General features: G+C 41.2%; 1 protein-coding gene across 2 annotated transcripts in view; it reads left to right on the plus strand.

The window, feature by feature from the left end:
* Positions 1–21,627, plus strand: part of WNT7B (Wnt family member 7B) — a 97,656-nt gene that overhangs the window by 42,534 nt on the left and 33,495 nt on the right. For both annotated transcript variants that reach the window (XM_065672761.1, XM_065672756.1), the window contains exon 2: positions 11,499–11,725. In XM_065672761.1, the coding sequence (XP_065528833.1) occupies positions 11,499–11,725 (227 nt within the window). The remainder of the gene's footprint in view (positions 1–11,498; positions 11,726–21,627) is intronic.

Genomic DNA, 21,627 nt, shown 5'->3' on the forward strand with positions numbered 1-21,627 from the left:
TTGTAGTGATTTGCAAAAGCCAGAGACACACCCAGCACAGGCCACTGGGATAATAACACAGATGCACGATTTTTATGGCTGCCTACCAAATTTAGAAACTCCCTCTGGAATAACAACTCGAAGTGGCTTTTGATAATCCTTCTGCACACCTGAAATAAGCTCAACAAGCCAGGGAACTTGGAAAGTTACTGTGTGGTTTGCCATGGCTTTTACATCACTCAAAATTAAAATTTTGAAATAAGCAGCTGAAAGAAACCTTACAAATTCATGGATAGCACTGCTGGGTGTTACATTGTTTTGCACCAGTGTTGGTGGTTCAGGTTACAAAGCACAGTGTTTCTGTTTGCAGAAGGTTCACATGCTAAATAAAATAACATTCTGGATGCCTGGAAGTCTAGGAGGGAGATGCATTTTGTATATTCTGCAGTTTCTAAGGGGTTCCCCACCTTTTTTTTTTTTTACCCTCAAGGCTTTCTCCGACCACAGCCATTTTATAGCAATATCCAGCTTCTCGGAACAGATTCGAAGGTCTGGTGCGTCTCATGGCGTACTAAGAACCAAACCGTTTCCTTCTTTTACTAACGTGAAAAACCTCACGTAAGCAAACTGTCTCACAGGGATAATTCATGTAAGGAAGCTAAGCATAAATTATCTATCCAATGGGTCAGAATTTCTCTTTGCATGATTATCAAGAGCCATTGGGTGTTTCTCTGGGTGCAAGGAATGAAGGCCTGATCCACAAAAGCAGCAAGCAGTTTTGCTTGTGGTTGGTTGTGATGCTGCAGAAAGGCTGCGTTTTTCACACTAGAAAATAAAGTTCACTAGACAGATTGTTAAGAGAAGAGGTGAGACTAGTTAACACAGTGATAGGCTATTAAAGAAAATATTTTGCAAGAGCAGTTCAGTTTGGTATTTGTTCAAAAATATGCTGTATTTTTTATTCCGCTTTTAGACAAATATTTATTAAAAGTATTCAAGACCTATCAAACGCAGCATCTCTGCACTCTCTTTCTTAGGTACCTGCCTTAGTTCAGAGCTTCTAGCTTGTTGATTAATTTTGGGATTTGATGTTTACTATGAAGTCTTCATGCAGGGGTATATTCTGATACATTTACTTAGGCTTAATAGCAAATTTACCACTGAAGAAGACAGGACTGCATGACCAGGAAAGCAAGAAGAGTGGCAACTGTGTATCTAGCATACTGAAATCTGTGAGAGATCTCTTGGATTTAATATGCTGGTCCTAACAGCATTTTCTTTCTTTAGATCAAGTCTTTGTAAGATCTTATCTGAGCTGTGCAGGCTGATGTGGGTTCTCAGGGCACCTTTGTCTGAGGAGTAGCTCACCTTGCAGCCATCCTAATGAGCTCATTTAAAGCTATCTGTCTTACCACAGCACAACCTCCTGGTTGCTATACGTGTCCTGGGAGCAGTTCAAGTGCCAGGCAATCAGCCCATGCCCATCTCAGGCCTATGGTGGTTACGCTGCAACTTCTGACAAGTCACCTAAAGCTACCCTGTGTATGTCTGCATGAGGCTGAGTTCACGGTTGGGTGACGGTGCAAAGTGCCTGGTCTGAGATGCAGGTTGGCTGTGTAACTGCTCTGCATCTTCAACACCAAGGACAGGAGGGAGGCTGTATCTGACATGTCACTTAAAACAGAACAGATGCAGCTTTGCTGCTTCCATTAGCTTGTGCCTATGTAATTTTCTGTTTACTCTCTTTCTGGTTTTGTCAACCTGACACTTAGTAATGTGACATGGTGTTTTGCTTACTGGTAGCAACATGACAGTACTAACCACAGAATGGGTGCAAGGTTTCTAAATCAATAGACAAATATTAGAAGAGACAAAATATCTTGATTCCAAAAGAAGATCACCTGGAAGAAACAGCTATGTAATTAGCTGCTCTGAAAAAGGGTAAAGATTGCCTGCGTTCCTGCCAGACCTGGAGAGGTCAGTGGTTTCTGCTTCTGGGGCTTTGTGTTTCTTTTCCAGGTTTTCCCACATCTCAGGAACAATGCTAGTGTGTTCACTGTAAATGAGTGTACACCAACTAGTGTAATTTGTGGGAAAGGTAGAAGTTGGCCACTGAGGAGGAAAGGTCAAGGAGCCAACACTTTGCCTGGTACACTTGCATGGGAGAAGCTGCCCTTTCCCTGATGCTGTGTAGCCCAAAGCTTGACCAGTTGTAGAAAAAAATCAAGAGAAGACCTCTTCATCCTCTTTGTTGGCAGACAACAGCCTTGCATTAAGTGGGATAATTAGAGCAGATGGGAACAGCAAACTACCACTGGTTTGAGCAATACACCCATTCCAGATGTAGAAACAGGCTAGTAAGTAAACCTGACAGCATCAAGCCTGTGGGGTTTTGGGTTTAATTTTTTTTGTGGATGTTATTTAATTTGATATTCTGATAGCTCATGGTCTTAGCAAATATTTACCACTACGAAAACAGTGGTGAGGAAAGGAAAAGAAGAAATAAATCATGACTCAGAGGGTATGGGTGTATTCAGTGTACAAAAATTTGGGATCACTGACGAAGTGAATTCAATTTTTTCTCTTCTGCTGCTAATTTAAGACCAGTCAGTTAGCTTGATTTGTGGTCATATATCTATGCATAAATAGCAACCTCCAGTGGCCATTTAGTCCAAATTGCACATTTTGTGCGGGGTCAATATGGCCTCTTCACCTTCCTCGTGTAAAAGGACCTCTTTGTATGGCTTTTCAGTGTAGCTTAGAGCTGCATATATGCTTTCATACTCATGATTAACAGCTACTGCAGGGTAGTCTTAAAATTAACAAAAGACTGAATTTTCTAACATATTGGATCATTAATAGATTTTCAGAATTTCTTCTCATTGACTGCTCAAACCTTGGCTAACAAAAATGAGTTCCTACCTGAACCATCATAGCAGTAAAACCAGCTACTTTCATTCTGGGAAGCAAGTCCTTTCCTTTCCTGTAGACCTCTTATTATATGTTTTCCTCTTTCAATTTTCTTATCATATTCAAGGAAGCCCTGTGCACGCAAAGCTAAAAAATTAAGATATATTAAGATATACTTAAATGATAAATGGAAAACACAACAAAGCATGTATTTGAAAACTTATTCTACCAACAGCCCATCTTCAAGATTTTAAATCCACAATGTGTACCTGCTATTAACAAAATTAAATTATTTATAATATTATTAATATTATTTAGTAATATTTAATAATTAGTATTTAAATAGTAAATGAATGACATTTTAGAGAGAGCTAACAAGGGATATATGCTTCTGTGCATGAGAACTGCTCTAGCATGATTTCAGGGCCACATCACGACTGTGACCAGACCACAGTTTTCATCAGATCTCAGAAATTAAGCAAGGTATTGTTTTGCCAAGTCTTGGACTTCACCTGAAGGACTTTCTCTTCCTCTTTTAACCTTTTCACAGGAGAGATCGAACTGCTAAACTTTGTTCAAAGCCAAAATATGCACTCCAGTTATGCTTAATTAAGTCTGGGAATTGAAAAGGTTTGTAAAACACCCATATATATACATAAATGTGACTAATATTCATTCTTATTTGTTATATGAGAAACGTAACAAAAGCATAGGTTTTACATCTTGAAGTGTGAAATGTTTATTTCTCCATGATATTGAACTGTTTTTTGTGTAGAGACACAGAAAATCTGTGGCTTATCTCTATCAGCTGTTCTGGTATTTCATAGTTGTATTCCCCCCCAAGGGGAGCTGCGATATCCCACCACAGTCATTCTACAAGGTAATTTTGCTTTTCACTGTGGTGGATCTCTATTTAGCAAACAACTGTAACTTTCTGTTATATATCAGCATGACTTTTTCTAGGGCTAAAGGAAAACAGAAATGGGGTGGAAGGCAAATAATAGCACTAGACATGAATACCAACTGCAAGAGCTCAGCAGACATCATGGCAGCCAGGAATGGTAATTTTTACTATTGGTGGTGGAAGCTGCTTGGTACGTTGCGCAACATAACACAGGCGTATGGATGCTTGCAGAACTGAAATGGTAGGTCCTGTTAATTTAGTTTATAAAGCCTTAGGGAGAAAAAGAAAAAACAAGAAACAGAAGTGTTTCAGTTTGATTTCTAAATCAGTTAAAATCCTGGGGTTTAAAAAGCATCAAATAATTTTATATTAGCACTTTTCATTAAACTGACTTGGATAAGTTCAGCTATGCCATGTGTGTCACCATCCTCATCACTAGTAAGACCAAAGCAGGAAAATTCCAGCCTTTCACTAATTGCCCTGTGCATGCCAGCAGAGCTGTTGCCTTCCTTTGCTTCCAACACAGGCCTATCAGTTTACTCTGGTTTAGAAAACTGAACACTTCTTGAAACCCAGATTGTTTTGGAATCAACATTTCCCACACTTCAGCTATTTTAACATCCTATTTTATTGATTTTTATATGTACAAGATGTGAATGTTTTCTACCATATAATAAGATGTCCCTAGAATGTGATTGCAGACAAGAAAGAAAATGCTTGTTATATAGTAGTTTGCTGTGTAAATTCAGAATGTCTGCTGTAAGACAGTAAATGGCCAATGTAAATGCCCAATGTGAATGCCCAATGCAGTAGGACATATGAGCCATGTGAGGCACTTCTGTTTTCCATGAGTCTCCCCTTGGTGTGAAAAAAATGAATACAGGTGAGCTAGAGATGTAACAGGTCTTCAAGAGATCCTGCTGTTATATATCAAGTTGTCCCACTGACTGATCAATAAAAATTAGTGTGGTGGACCAGGCATACACTAAGTAAGATATGTGTCAGCTTAATATCAGATTGGATTGCCATTTGGGGGGATAATTCTCAGGAGGCATCATGCCAGAAATAGAAATACTATCTGTGACAAAGAGTCACGGATACTTTTGCTTTGTCTTGCTCTGGCATGAACAGGAAGAATTAGTGAAAGGCTGGTACCAAGCACTGATGGATCTGTGACAGCTGGTGAGTAGGAGAGTCAGATTTTGTCTCTAATCACTCCCAGCCCTCCTACTTTGGCATAATGCTATTTAGATAAGGAATAGCTCCTGGGCCTTTGGTTAGAGCTTCAGTTACCTTGCGTTAGGAAGCCAAAGTGAGTACTGCTCCCCAGCTAGCCTTCATTTCAGGCTCAGGACTGCCAGTATTCCTATGGATTTGTACAGCAACTAAAGACACAGTGCAAGTAGTGGAAGGTGCTCTGTTGAGTAATGGGAATTTTACCATATTCATTTAGGCTCATAATGTTCACATCTGCACTACTTTTTCTGTTAGTTAGTGTAAGCTTTTCTGTGGTAAACAGTAGAAAACCAGTGGGGTAAATGCCACATCAGCAGGGATTACATAAACACATCATCTGCAAGGAGCTGAAAACAGGCAGGCCTCAAGGCAACCCTCTTCAGAGCCCGCACGTGCTGCTGCAGTGCAGCCTGTGAGCGTGGTCCTAGGGGCAGCATGCAGGCCACTGCCACACCAGTGGTGTGACCTGGGGACATCTCTCTGCTAGGCAATGTCTCCTTCCTTCCCCCTGAAGCCAAATCATTCACTGCTGGCTTCATAGCAGTCATCCTGTGCCTCCCAGCTGGCAGGTAGGAAAGGGTGTGAATCCAAGGCTTTGCTGATGATCCCTATATCAACATTGCATACAGGGATGGGGTCCTTGTTCCCACTCTGCTCTAAAGCAGGCATTTAGCCTGAGGCATGCTCTGCCCTTGTGTGAATCATCCCTCGACTTGCCTACCCCATCGCTTCCGTTTCAAACATAATCTAACAGGCTCTCTTTTTGGGTGACCTCCTCAGAGAAATACCTACCTTTCATTTGATGGGAGTAAAAATGTTGCTGTGCACAGCCCCCACATCCAAAAGCTTGTCTTGGAGCCTCAGCAGATATGAGTGCACCACAGGACAGTACCAAGCAGCCTTATTGGATTTCCGTTTCAATAACACATGCAACTGAACAACGATTTCCCAAAGCTGGCAGTGGAAAACAAAATTGAAAGCCTAAATATATGCAGATGGCATTCAGAGCCCAGGATGCTCCTGCCAATTTCTGCAACTGATACACTCTCAAAATATTTGCTTAGGAATTCTTAATTAAGTAAACCATTCGGCAGTGGTGTACTGTTTCAGATGTGTCGCAGTGTCACCACAAAATATCTCAGCGGTTCCTTCTAACAAAGAATCCATTATGGGGATTTTTTCATCAGAGACGGTGGGGTGAATTTTCTGTACAGTGCGCTGAGGTTTGAGCCATGAAGCTCCTTTGCTGTTAATGGAATTCATGTGGCTAAGTCCCTTCACTCCTTGCTGAAAATGAACCCCCTGCCCAACAGCAGCTTCAGGTGAATATCGAGTAGCATGGTTAGGGGTGAGATCATGGTGACCCTACGGCGCCTATTCAAAGTGCTTGCAGTAAGGCTGGATCAGTGACTCAGGGGGAAAATGTGCACTGTGCTGCTGTGCAGCCAGGAATACAAATGAGTGAGGGTGTCAAAAGAGAAGGTGTAGCTCCCGGGGCCACTCCTATTCGGCAATAAATTTTATTTGCCCAGGGAGCAAGGATTGCCAAGAAGGATTTTTAGGGCTTTCTTTTTTTCTTAACCAAAAGGTTACAAACAGCTTGGTTAAGTGCTTTACCTATATGAAATGTGTTGCTGGTTTAATCTCTCTATTTTACATCTTCTATTTTATGTCTTCTTGTTGTGTATTTGTCAGAACTGAATTTTAAGATCCTTGGAGAGATCTCAGTACACATCTGTGCCTGTGTTTGGGGAGAACTCTGAAGACAGGTTAGCTACTGCCATTTAGCTATACAAAAGTCCTATTTTACAATTTTGTCAAAATTCAGATTTTTCTAACAACAGTAAAAATAAGAATTTTCCTCAAGTAGTGCATGTAGTTGTACAACTGCCCATTGTAAGGATTTACTTTATGTTTGTCACTTGTGCAGACTCTAAGGTCCTCTATAAACTACAGCTCAAGTGTTGGCCTTTCTATATGTGAAATTCATCTGAAGTTGCAAGAACATAATAATATTTGAAATCAATGAAATTACTAATATGCTCAAGTTAAGCAAATGCCTACCTTTGCAAATATAAACTAGACACTCAAGAAAGCAAATATGAAAGAGGAGTACATTTCTGTTCTGTCAAGCAATACTGTATTAAATTTTATATTCTTAAAGCTCACGTGTTTAATTTCTGAAGTGTTTTCAAAGACATTTGTTTTTATTAATTGCTTGGAATCAATAGTAATTTTCATGGTTATGATCTTTCAATTTTTCTATGTAACTCTATGAAAAGGAAAGCTGTAGTTGTTTGGGTCCCAGAGAGAAGATACAACCGTAAAAAGGAAATGCATTTTGAGGGAAAATGTTAACTTTTTGCCACAGTAGTAATTTGTCTTTGGATAATTAAACAAGCATTACTTCAGAAAATAAGCTGAAAATTGTCTCCCACTGCCATGAACTTTTGCTTGCTATGACTGCAGTCATAGTTACTTTTTCCGAGAACGAAAATCTTGATGTTTTAGGATTCTGATACAGAAACCAGGCTTTTCAAAACATTGCTCACCAGGTTTAGTTTGTTAGAAGTTTGAACTGCATAGTTCTATCCAAGCCTAATTCAGTAATCCAGTGTCTTTTTAATTTGAATGTAATTCTCTTTATAACTATGAGTCAATTTCAGCACTGGTGTTTCCCTTGGATTAATGACTAAGTGATGAAGGAAGGTAAAGACTTTCCGTATGCCAGGGACTACTGTTAATTGCTTAGGAACTGTAACATTATTGCACTAACACTCTTTAGTTGGATAAAACCATGTGGATGATGTTTAGCTGGGTAACTCATGAGGATGACCCAGCATAAAACTCTGAAGCTTGTGAGGGATGAGAGATGGTTGCAATTACCATAAACTGCACCAGAAATCTGAACAGAACATTGCACTCAAGATTTCCTTGTGATAAGAATCAAGGAAGTTTGCACCGCAGAGAAAGATTAGATGGGAGAAGATGCCAAAATGTGGCATGTGGATCTGCCTTTTTACAGCTCTAAAGTGAAGTAATCTCTATCTAGTAGCAAAACATAATGTAGCCTCCAACCTGCCAAGGGGCAGAAGCATGGCACAACCCTCCTGAATGTGTGACAGATGCACAAACTGAGGGATGCCACAAGAAATAGTGGAGAGGAAGCTTGAAATGCTGTTGGGTGCATTTCTTTAATATAAATAAAGTTTTCCAAAACCTCAATTTCATGATTCAGCATTTCTTTTGGCACTGAAATTATAGTAACAATTTAAAAGCAGGCTAAACAAGTCTGAGGGAATATGCTGGTAAGTGCAGGCCAGAGAGAGGGAAGTCCCTGGAAGTAATAGTAAAAAACTTAAGACCCCCCTCCGCCTCCAATAGTTGCAGTTTCTTTTGATGAGGAATGTATTAAAGAACTTTACAAATGCATAAGAACGATAACATCCTTACAATACCTTCTGAGGCATATATGATCATGCTTCTTTTCTGGATGCAAATACAATCCTTTGACCAAGGTCTGCTCCAAAAACAATGGCAGACCAAACAATACACTTCTTAACCTAATTATGAGATAGTAGCAATGTATATAAAGGAAGCAACTAAACTGAGAATTATATGTGGGGTAGATACTCTGGCCAACTCTTTCTTGCTGTCTGGTGTCTAAAAAGTCATAATTTTTTGCTGCTTAACTTGAGATAATAGTAGAAACTGTGGGGGCTTAGCACTTTAAAAAATATGATGTCAGAATGTTATCTATCTCATACCTTTTATAATAGATTGTATTATTTTTATTTTTGATTAAAATATTTATGTAATATAAAATATTTTTTTATATATATTTTTTATCTGCAAGTTGGTCATGTGGGCTTAGTAAGTCAATGACTATTGGGCAGGCAGAAAACAGAACTATGGGTCTTGTGAATGTGTGCTGAACATCAACTTCAATTTTGCATGATTTTGCATGTCTGTTTCATAGGACCCAACCCTGTATTCCTTCAGGGTTAAGGTTTTCCTAGAAGGGTCAGTGTCTGATACAGCAAAGCCAGCTGGAGGGGATGGGATAAGGATGTGGCAAAGCCTAAAATGCACAGGAGAGCTGCTGCATATGCTATGCCAAGGAGGTGTTGCTGTCGGGCAGCCCTGGCTGTTGCTCTGCTCTGAAGAATGGCTGTAGAAATTCACCCTTTCCTCAGCTGACCTGCTGCCTGTGCATCCCAGCAGAGAGCTAGTGGCTGACTTGGCTTCCCTTCAGTCTACCTTAGGGGGAAGAACCATGGACTAAGCTGTAATGGCAGAGTCCCTTGTCCCTCTTGCATCTTCAAGTTACTTTGTACAAGATATCTTTCCCTTGTCATAACTTTGAAATCACAGAAGGGTCAGACCTGGATCCTAACAAAGGTCAGAGAATCTTATTATTTTTACATCAACCTCTTAATGTTGCTTGCTTCTTTTTTTTTTTTAAATGATTATCGTGCCTTGAAAAGTCTTGATTTAAAGACATCATAATTTAAATATTTTATTCAGCTGTTTGAGTGCTCCAGAAAGAAAACCTTTGATCAAAACTTGCTTCTTAGGGACTCAGTGGTTCCAACCAATGCTCCAGCTTTGTTGCTCAGTACCCAGAAGTAACGTGAACTAAAGCTACAGGTCTGAGTACTTCTGCTCCAAATGCTGTGAGTGGTCGGAGCTGCAGCTACATTTTGTTCTTATTTTTTTTTAATAGGTAGTGCCACAAGACATGCATGCTCTATGTTTGCAATACCTTGTCTCCATATCTATCAACACCCTTGCCAAGCCATAAATAAAAAACCACAATTGGTGAATTTCTCATGGTTTGTTAACTTTGGAAAAGATGCACAAATACCTATTAAAGGCAGAATGAATCACCATGGAATTTCCATTCCACAGTAAACGTGCTATTTCATTTTGGCCAGTGAAAAGTTCTCCATTTCACCCTTTTTGCTCTGGCTTTAGTGTAGTTTATTGGAATGGCAAAATGAAACACGCTGATTTCATTGAAATGTAACATTTATGTAATTTTGCATGTATCTTTGTGAAGTCGATACATTCCTATAAAATTCTTTAATTTTGTTGTTCAGTCAGCGTTTTCCAAAAGAAGCATTTCTAGAGGGAAATTTTTAACACTAAGAAGAAAGGCTTAAGTGAGTGTTCAAGATGGAGAGAAAGATAGCGGGGAAGACAGTCTGTATCCTGTTACTAACCTATTTATATATGGTGACTTCTGTTACTGTGAAACTCCACTTAAAACCAATGTTCTGCAGCATGATCTGAGCAAGTATCTTTACATTACAGAGGCAGTCAACAACAGGATTTGCTGGGCAAATGAAATTCCCCATATGATCTAATACGAGGCTGGAACAAGCTAAAGAGAGGAAAGGGCTTGTGGAGCTACTTTCTTGCAGGTGCTGAGAAGCAGTGATGTTCTCAGCACCCCAGCCAAAAAGCAGGATTGACAGCTGGGCAGCATGGCAGGGGCTTTTCCAAGCTTTGGTTGTGTAGCTGTCTCAGGATCCATTAGATCTTGCTGTGTAAGGCCTGAACACAGCTATACCGCTCCGGTCCTGCTGACTTGCTCAGACCCAGTTGAAGCATCACAGCATGGGCCTGGCTGGTACTCAGTAGATGTGACACGAGGCACCACTGAATATGTAAGCAAGTTGTCTTGTTTTTTCAAAATATTACTAGTTAAAATGTCACCTGTAACGATGTGAAAAACCAAGCCTGTAAAGATGTTGAAAAGTGAGCTGGAAAATGAAAAGTAAATACACTAAAGTGAAAACATGTGGCAGGTGCAAGTTATTTGCAAACTTTATAATGAATTCTGAAAATATACTTGAAGAATGAAAATACAAATGTTTCTAGCCCGGATGGCACATATTAAGGATCACTCCTGTATGCTCGATGGTATTTGCCAGATCTAAAAGTATTATTATGCTGGTGAACTTTCATGAATCACTCAATACCCTGAGTGTAATAATGGGTTGGTATCATCAATTCATTCTCTAAACTGTGCTTAACAGTTTTAAACGGGGGATGGATGAACTGGCTATAGTAACTAAAATGCTGAACCTGCATCTATGGAAGCCATTCAAAGCAGACATGAGTTTCAGAGATCCGTGGATGATCAAATATCACAATTTTTTGCTTTTAGATGTCTTGCTTTCCACATCTCATCATCTGATGGGTCTGTGTAGGACTGGAAGCAAAAGTGCCCAAATTACATTTCTCTGTTGTTTCTGGCACAAATCAGATCAGGAATTATTGCAAGATTTCCAGCCTTTTTTTGCCAGACTGAGAGGTTGGATAAGTCGGCGTAATTATAGGAACCCAACTTCCAGCCCTTGCCCTTTTGCCCAGAGCCTTGCCTGCCGTATGGCAGCACGTGGCAAAAGAATTTAACAACCTCAATTTGGTTATAACATTTCTTTCTGCTCTTTTTCTTCAGAGCTTTGTCATCCGTGGTGGCTTTAGGAGCTAATATCATCTGCAACAAAATCCCAGGCCTGGCCCCTCGGCAGCGAGCAATTTGCCAGAGCCGCCCCGATGCCATCATTGTGATTGGGGAAGGGGCACAAATGGGAATCAATGAGTGCCAGTACCAGTTTCGGTATGGGAGGTGGAACTGCTCTGCACTTGGAGAGAAAACAGTCTTTGGACAAGAGCTTCGAGTAGGTAAGGGTGTCTCTAATATGGTGCTGAAGCGATGTGTTTGGGCTGGTTTTCTTTTTAGCTTTCTCACTGCAGTCCTGGAAAAGTTTATAACCTCCTGGTATTTGCCTACTGTAGTTTGACAGTGATGCTCCCAGAACACCTCTGGTCTGTGTGTTTTCAGTCGTTGAAAAGTAACTGGCAAGAGGCATAGAATCTCTAGTGATCTGTAGATGAAGGCATTAATATCTGTTCAACTTCATACCCAGCAATGACCCAGATGCCTGCACAGGCATACAGGACACTGTCATCACACCTCGTGAAAAATATTTCCAATTGTTATCCTGTTAGAGGCTGCCATGATAACTGTGGTACATATTATGACCAATAAAAAGGGAACTAAAATTAACTCTAAAAATCCCTCTGCAGACTTCCCAAAAGCTTAAGCAATGAGAGAGTCTGATTAACTGATGGTGTACAAGACACTAGACTTACAGTACATGGCTGTGATACATATCCATTTTAGCACTGCTAATATACTGTAAAGAAAATACTGCAAGTGATTTGAGGTAGGAAACCCAATCAAAGAAAATAATACAGGACCCTGGCCTGACAAGCTGTTAGCTGGCAGAAGTTAAATTGATCCCTTTCCATTTATCCTGTATATGATATTATTTCATAGGGGAGATTATGCAAATGTTTCCAGTACTGAGATAATTATTTTCCTCATCACCCAGCTGAGTGTCCTTAGCTTGTTCCTCACCTTTCCTCTCTTTCCCAAGGGCTGCTCATTTACCCTTCCCCATACTGTCTGTTGCTCAGTGTCAGGATAACATTTTGTAGTGTGTGGCTCTCACAAGGGTGCTCAGAGTGATATCATCCAGCTTCACAGTGGGGTTGTAGCCTGTTCCTATGTCTGATCCTTCTTAAGGTGACACCTTTTTCCTGAGTTCAATGGTTTGGGTGAGTCTTGTGCCTTTAACACAACTAAATGTGGTCAGACATAAGAATTCATTAAAACTGCGTGAAAAAAAGGCATAACATTTCATCCCATCTGTGCAAAGAGGAAATTACATGACACTTTGGTTGTTACTGGAGATCAAAGTTTTTTTCTTTCCAACACCCTTGTGAAATGGACACCAAAAGATGAGGTACACTTGAGTCAATGATCAAAATAAATATTTTTCAAAGAATGTGCAAGTCTGAGAGTCTGGCTGAGGTCTGGGGCTTTTCAGGGCACAGTGGCCTAGCTGTGAAGTGTTATAATGAAATAAATCCATTAGCATCAGGGAAACTGACCTACACCCGTACAGAATCTGTCATATTCTGTATTACTCCACACCAAATCACAGAAGTGGAGAGGGTTAAAACTAATAATAAAAATGCTGAGTAAACCAAATCAATTGCAAAAGAAAAGCCTGAACTTTCTGAACTTCAGATAAAAGTTGGGTAGAATTTGGTTTTGATGCTGTAAAGCTGGTGGTGAGGTATTTGCTCATTAGCATCTCTTCCCGCATTTGTCCTAAGATATTTTAAATTCTGTTTAGATAACGCTTCTTGAATCACTTTTGTTTCTGACAGAGTGTGAGCGGAACACATCAAACATTCTCAAGACACCATGTACAGGAAATAACCTAACATTTGACTTTTACCTTCAACTTTAAATGAATCAATGAAACATTTAGCCGGTTGTCTTGGCTATTAGAAGCACAGGTCTGGTCCTCCTTGGTTGGCCTTATGCTTTCTTGTCTTAAGTTGATGTCCAAAATGATGATGTTGTCAGAAAATATATAGCTGAGAAGCAGGCTAGCATTGTACTTTTTCATGCTATGTTGTCTTGATCTGCCAAAGCTTGCAGCCATGCTCTGACCCTTGGACAAATAAATCCTCTTAACTTCAGTGACATCACTTACATCCTTGAAGTGACACACTCTGGAGGGTTGTACCAGAGTCGGTGTTATCACTAAGCTTCCTGGTGAAAAGGCTTTCACCACTTCTACTCTCCTTTTGAAGCTGAAAATCTTGTGGCACCTCATCAGCTCTGTCCTTGTACTCATGAGCAATAATCCTCTTCCCTAGAGACTCCTTTCATTCTCAGAAACCTTGAAAGTGAGTGCAGTCCAAATGCCTAAAGAGGACTACAAGTCATGCCTCTGCTATAATTCTTAGCATTTCTATACAAAATAAGAGCTACAGGGAACAAAAATTGTTTGGTGTCAGGATGGACTGGCTATCAGGCTGGTCAGAGTATACATAGTTTGAAAAAACCCAGTGTTTTCTTGAGCCACTTCTCAGGCCATGTTTGCCAAAATGTTCACCATATTCTTGACCTCTTCACCGAACCTGGGTGGTTTCTTGTAAGTCTGAAATGACTGATGTGGAATTTGGTGGGTTCTTTTATGGCTTAACCCAAACACAGATGAAACTTGGCAGTTGCAGCTGAGTTCTGTTTTGACATTTGTTGGGTGTGAAACCACACATACTGTAGTGGATGGAGGAGGTTTACATGACCCCTGCCAGCTAAGCCAGATGAGTTCCATGCAGGTCTATAAAGGATCCCATAATCCACATGTCTTTATTTGTTTTATTAGTGGAGTAGCACCCAGAGATGATGTGGTCAGTATCTAGGAAAAGGACAGGGTTTAGGAAGTGGTGTTATTACACTGGGGGTGGGGAGGGAATAAAAAAAGTACAGAGCTAAAAAAAACCCCAAAACTCACTTAAAGGTACCAGATACTTGTAAGCACATATATTCACTTGCATAACAAAACACATCTGTGTCTGACATGTACAGAAACACTAAACCAGACGTTTGGTTCTGCCTGAACAAACTGAAGAAAGGATTAACGCTAAAAGAGACAGGCACGTTTTTCACTTCACGTCAAAGGAAAGCTCATTTAGATTATTCCCAGAACTGCTTAGGGATATGAATGATCATAGAATCATATAATAGTTTGGGTTAGAAGGAGCCATCTTTATCTGTACGGGAAAGAGGACCTACTCTTTAGCCACTAAGCCAAGGCTCTACCACTAGCACTGACAAGTGCAGATTTACAGCTATTCTAATTTGCAACCCCATGCAACACTTCTCCCTCAAAATTCAAAGCAAACCTCCAGACTCACCCAACGTGAGGCTTCTCCAACAGCTGTGCATCTATTGCCAGCACCATTTCCTGGATGCCATTATGCTCCAACCATGCATGTCTTCCAGCCACACTAAGCAGCAGCCAGAAGGCATGACACAAGAGCAAATGTCAATCGTTGTGACTTGTGAGCATCCTACTGTGCCAGGGGAATCCCCAGTGAGTTACCTAAGCTGGATTAGTGATGAGCTATTTTTATAAAGAGGTGCTTCAGCGATTGAGGGCTGTACCACCTATATAATACCTGGGAATCTGTACCAAAAACAGTTGAAATAAATAGTTTGGAGGACAGAATAACAACTGTAGAAATTATGTTAGGCATGGGGTCTTCATTTTGGTATGAAAGATTTATAGCAGCCAAGACAAAAAGTGACAAATTAGTAGCATGAACAAAGGATGTAGCATGGGATGAATTAGCCAAGCATTGTGTATAGCTTTTTTGGTATATTTATAGCTGGGAACATTTCTGTAGTCTTGCCATCCCCAAAGAAATGTCACTACTACATTCACTTGACCTATCCTGTTGCTGTACGTACTTGTATTTGTCACCTTCCTGCACTCAGTTTTCATGCCAGCTTCTCACATAAGGTCATCTTTGCACTCTCCAATCATTCCTCTTGCTGTAAACCTCTTAAAAAAATTACTTCTGTAAAGATAACCTCTTGGGTTAAAAAATTAATTGGTTAATGCTATATCAATTGTTATTATTGATAAGTATAGTTGAAAGAAAATTGTCCTAACTTTTTGAAGGCAAGGACTCAGATCTAGAAAGCAAAGCCTCTGGCTGTATCAGGTTGTATCTCAAAAGAGCACTAGAGACTGGTGCCTATTTCCACAAATGATGGTTGAAGCAATCTGTCATGTAAGTAGCTATAAAAGTTACAGATAATAACAGCTGGGAGCAAACAACTCCACACAAAAAAAGTAAGAACTGCAGCTTCTGAAATATGGAGTCAGAATCACTTATGGAACTGAAATCTACTGTTGTTCCTTGACAGTGAATTATGCTGGCTAATTATTTGTGCATTGACAATTTCTGCTGGAAGTCTCCAAACTGATGTTCATATAAACAGACAGCTCTTACTAGTGTTAAATCCAAGGCAAAAATGAGGTGTTTTGAGAAATAAAGCCGTCAAGATATAAAAAGTAATTTGTAGATATCTCATTTTCAGACACATGATGTGGAAAATGATCATGATTTAGTAGTATTCATTTGGCTGTGCCGTTGATTTGGCAAATCATTGAACTGGACACCTGACAGGGAAGAATCAACAGATAGGCAAAAACCAAGAGCTCTGATTTTTTTATTTTTTTAAAACTCTAATGTTTTATATTGATCTGTATTTTTCTGGCACGTTGAAAGGCTGTATCTGAAGTGATGATACCAGGCTGCTTGCTGTGTGAAGTTTAGGAGAACAACATCTTAAGCAGCTTCCTGTCACCACACATTTGCTCAACTTTTGATCCACTTTCCAGACAGAAAAGATGAGGGCTGGGAGAGAAAAATACAGTTTTAAAAGCTGACAAAATCTGTCCATGGATTTTATTAACTCACAGGTGAAGAAGACTGCAAGTAGTTTTGAGAAACACAATCAGAAAATAAAGTTGTACTTCATGGTTATATACAAGCATGCGCTTATACACATGCATGCATAAAGTGCTAAGAAGACAGCATAAATTTGAACAGAAGACCAAAAAGGGAGGGGAACATCTTCTCAAAGAAAGATACTCATAAAAAGAGTGATTCCACCTATATTTGCATGGGAAGCAGGTAGCTAGTCCACATTGGATCCCAGTGTTTTAGCTGCAGGCCTGAAAGAACAAGGGAATTGGGCATGAAAGATACATAAATGGTGGCATTGTGAAGAAATGGTTGGCATCTTATCATACATGCTGAGGGGCTGTCAGCCACTAAATTATTCTTGGTTCGGGCCATATATAGGCTTAATTAAATTTGGATTCAGACTCACATATGAATCCAGTCATTTTTATTCTGGGCTATAATGGTGGTTTAACAGAGATGTCAATGTTCATAAAAACTTCCTACCAAAAATGGGAGGAGTAGACAGGCTCATTATTGTCCGAAAATGGAAATTTTACATCCAAGCAGATACATTAATCTAGCACAGTAGTGTCTAGCATGGTATGAGTTGGCCAACTTGGAAAGCTTCTCTTTCAGTATGAGCAGAAAACTTCCAACACATGAAGACAGGCGGCATTCTTAGGAATGCTTTACAATCATACTTGTGCTTTAATGCTATCAGCAAATCAATAAAGGGAACTATAAATGAATCCAGATAGTTTGCCTAAAGTAAGTACATTTCTATCCCACTTTTTGCCTTTCTTTCCTCCTGCCATTTCTTTTCTGTTACTTTATGTTCTCATTTTCTAATTTTTAAATCGATATATGCTCTTAGTTATGTATTTATTAATACTTAGTAATATTCATATATCAGGCTGACTGTATGTTTATTATTCTAACATCTGTGTGTTTATTATGGGAAAATCTATCTTTACAGACTTGCATTATATCCAATAAAAACAATATCGGGGAAAGAAAGGAATCGTACAGCTGGAAACAATTTGGAGGGGGAAAACTAGTTGGAATTAGATTATTTTAAATATGATACAGAGCAGGGTACACACTTCACTGACGGAAAGGCAGTAATTATCTTTGTCATAGCAGTAGGTGCTATGATTGCTTTAGGTATTTGTCAGTTATTGTGAACCTCAATTGCACAGTGGCTTTTGGATCAAACATGGAAAAATTTCTGGGGTTTTGTTGTCACATAGTATGGTCCAAGACAACAATGATGTCCTTTGAGCGTTCAAGCAACTGATCAGAAAGAAACTTGTTTTCAGTAATTTGAACTGGATAACTGCATTGGTACTAGGATATAGTAGAAGCATTCCGGTGTGAGAGGCGGTTTCTCAGGGGATGGCATTGGCTTTCAACTCCTAGTGCAGCAGGCTGCCTGGGATGCCAGGAGAGAAGTGCACAGGATGCATTCAATTAGCTGAAATCTGTATGTGGACTAGGACTGTGTGCAAATTCCATAAGATCACATAGGACCAATAAAACCTGGGACTTTATTACTCACATGGCTACCTCGGAGCAACTGCTGATGTCCATTTCACAAAGTGTCATGTGAACCCATTGCGTCTGCAAGTGTGATTTAGTTAAACTACTAGATGCTATAAATACCATGGCTAATTTAATGAGCTGTGGCTTATGCAAGGGTAGTTTTCAATAGAAGCATACTACTGTATCACAGGATGTATAATTCTTCATAATTTAGAGACAGAGTTTTCTCATTATAAGGCTGAATAAAAGTAAAAAACCCCAAGACATACATAGTGAACCACCACTGATACCAGCTGGGTAACTGAGAGGCAGGCAGAGGCAACTGGTAGAAGCAAGCCTCCACCAAATCTGATTGTGTGCTAAGTATGCTTATTTTGCAGGAAAGATTTATCACACTGCAAACACTCATTGCAAAGCCATCTCTTAAAATGTCTCAGAGCATTTCTTTTCACAACTGATGTGTTGTTGCTGGAAGGAGAAACAAAAATATCCTTAACCTTAAGGATATCCTGTATATTTGCTCTAGCTTATTATATATTATTGCAGAAGGATTTCAGTTATGTCAGTGACTGTTCCACATGTTGCCTTACATAGAATCATAGAATCATAGAATAGTTAGGGTTGGAAAGGACCTTAAGATCATCTAGTTCCAACCCCCCTGCCATGGGCAGGGACACCTCACACTAAACCATCTCACCCAAGGCTACGTTCAACCTGGCCTTGAACACTGCCAGGGATGGAGCACTCACAACCTCCCTAGGCAACCTATTCCACTGCCTCACCACCCTAACAGGAAAGAATTTCCTTCTTATATCCAATCTAAACTTCCCCTGTTTAAGTTTTAACCCGTTACCCCTTGTCCTGTCACTACAGTCCCTGACAAAGAGTCCCTCCCCAGCATCCCTATAGGCCCCCTTCAGATACTGGAAGGCTGCTATGAGGTTTCCCCTCAGCCTTCTTTTCTCCAGGATAAACAACCCCAACTTTCTCAGCCTGTCTTCATATGGGAGGTGCTCCAGTTCCCTGATCATCCTCGTGGCCCTTCTCTGGACTTGTTCCAACAGTTTCATGTCCTTTTTATGTTGAGGACACCAGAACTGCACACAATACTCCAAGTGAGGTCTCACAAGAGCAGAGTAGAGGGGCAGAATCACCTCCTTTGACCTGCTGGTCATGCTCCTTTTGATGCAGCTGGGCTGCAAGCGCACACTGAAGCCAGCTCATGTTCATTTTCTCATCGACCAACACCCCTAAGTCCTTCTCTGCAGGGCTGCTCTGAATCTCTTCTTTGCCCAGTCTGTAGCTGTGCCTGGGATTGCTCCGACCCGGGTGTACGACCTTGCACTTGTCATGGTTGAACTTCATATGGTTGGCATCAGCCCACCTCACAAGCATGTCAAGGCCCCTGTGGATGGCATCCCTTCCTTCCAGCGTATCAACCAAACCACACAGCTTGGTGTCATCGGCAAACTTGCTGAGGGCACACTCAATCCCACTGTCCATGTCAGCGATGAAGATGTTAAACAAGACCGGTCCCAACACCGATCCCTGAGGGACAACACTCCTTACCGGTCTCCAGCCTGACATCGAGCCATTATTGACCGCAACTCTTTGTGTGTGGCCGTCCAGCCAGTTCTTTATCCACCGAGTGGTCCATCCATCAAATTGATAGCTCTCCAATTTAGAGAGAAGGATGTCGTGTGGGATAGTGTCAAATGCTTTCCACAAGTCCAGGTAGATGACATCAACTGCTCTACCCCTGTCCATCAGTTCCTTAGCCCCATCATAGAAGGCCACCAAATTGGTCAGGCAGGATTTCCCCTTAGTGAAGCCGTGCTGGCTGTCACCAAGCACCTTGCTGTTTTTCATGTGCCTTAGCATGCCTTCCAGCAGAATGTGCTCCAAGATTTTGCCAGGCACAGAGGTGAGACTGACTGGTCTGTAATTCCCCAGGTCTTCCATTTTCCCCTTCTTGAAAAGGGGGGTTATATTTCCCTTTTTCCAATCGTCGGGAACTTCACCTGACTGCCATGATTTTTCAAATATGATGGCCAGTGGCTTAGCAACTTCATTTCCCAAGTTCATTTCCCATCTCCTTCAGGACCCGCGGATGGATTTCATCAGGTCCCATGGACTTGTGCACGTTCAGATTTTTAAGATGGTCTTGAACTAGATCCTCTCCTACAGTGGGCCAAAGGTCTTCATTCTCACAGTCCCTGCATCTGCCTTCCAAGACTTGGGTGGTGCGGTCGGAGCCTTTGCCAGTGAAGACTGAGGCAAAGAAGTCATTCAGAACCTCAGCCTTCTCCAAATCCTGTGTAGCCAGCTCTCCTGAGAGCTTCCTCATGTGGCCTACTTTGTCCCTAGTCTGTTTTTTATTTGCTATGTACCTGTAGAATCCCTTCCTGTTATCCTTAACATCCCTGGCCAAGTTTAATTCTAACTGGGCCTTAGCCTTCCTAACCTGGTCCCTAGCTTCCTGGACAACAACCCTGTACTCTTCCCAGGCCGCCTGTCCTTGCTTCCGCTTTTTATAAGCCTCTTTTTTCCTTTGAATTTTCCTCAGCAATTCCTTATCCATCCAAGGAGGTCTCCTGGCCCTCCTGCTGCACTTCCTTCTAGTTGGGGTGCAACACTCCTGAGCTTGTAGTAGGTGATCCTTGAATATCAACCAACAGTCTTGGGCCCCCCTGCCCTCCAGGGCTATATCCCATGGAACCTTACTAAGCAGGTTCCTGAAGAGGCCAAAGTCTGCTCTTTTGAAGACCAGGGCAGTGAGCTTGCTGCATGCTCTTCTCACTGTCCTGGGGATCTCAAACTCGACCATCTCATGATCGCTGCATCCAAGGCTGCCCTGGGCACCACTTTCTAAACAAGCCCTTCCCTGTTGGTGAGCATGAGGTCAAGCATGGCACCTCTCCTTTTTGGCTCCTTTATTATCTGCAGAAGGAAGTTGTCTTCCACACAATTGAGGAACCTCCTGGATTGCTTGTGCTGGGCTGTACTGTCATTCCAACAGATGTCAGGGTGGTTGAAGTCCCCCATGAGAACAAGGGCCTGTGAGCCTATCTGTCTGTAGAGTGCTTCATCCGCAGGTTCTCTTTGATCAGTCAGTCTGTAACAGACCCCCACAGTAATGTCTCCCATAGCTGTTTTCCCTTTAACCCTGACCCACAAACTCTCTGTCAACTGCTCACCTGTCCCTAGACAGAGTTCCATACTCTCCAGCCTATCCCTAACATAAAGGGCAACTCCCCCATCCCAGCCTACTGGGCCTGTCTTTTCTAAAGAGCCTGTAACCTTCTATTCCAACACTCCAGTCACAGGAGCCATCCCACCATGTTTCTGTGGTGCCTATTATATCATACTCCCGTAGACGTGCACACATCTCTAATTCCTTTGTTTGTTCCCCATGCTACGGGCGTTTGTACAGAGGCATCTGAGCCAAGCTCCTAATGAAGCCGGCTCGTTGGCTGGGGCAGCTGGAATATCTCTACATTGCTCTGAGCATTTATTATAGGTGTTGGCAACTGACTGGGTGTGTTGGGATGGAATGATGCCCCCCTCCCCCAGCACATCTAGTTTGAAGCCTCCTTGACCAGTCTGGCAAGCCTCCTACCAAAGCTGCTCTTCCCCTTTTATCAGACCAGCTCCACCAGCCCCCAGTAGACCTGGCCTACAAACTTCGGTCCCGTGTT

Source organism: Lathamus discolor, chromosome 1 (assembly GCF_037157495.1).
Source record: "Lathamus discolor isolate bLatDis1 chromosome 1, bLatDis1.hap1, whole genome shotgun sequence".
NCBI lineage: Eukaryota > Metazoa > Chordata > Aves > Psittaciformes > Psittacidae > Lathamus > Lathamus discolor.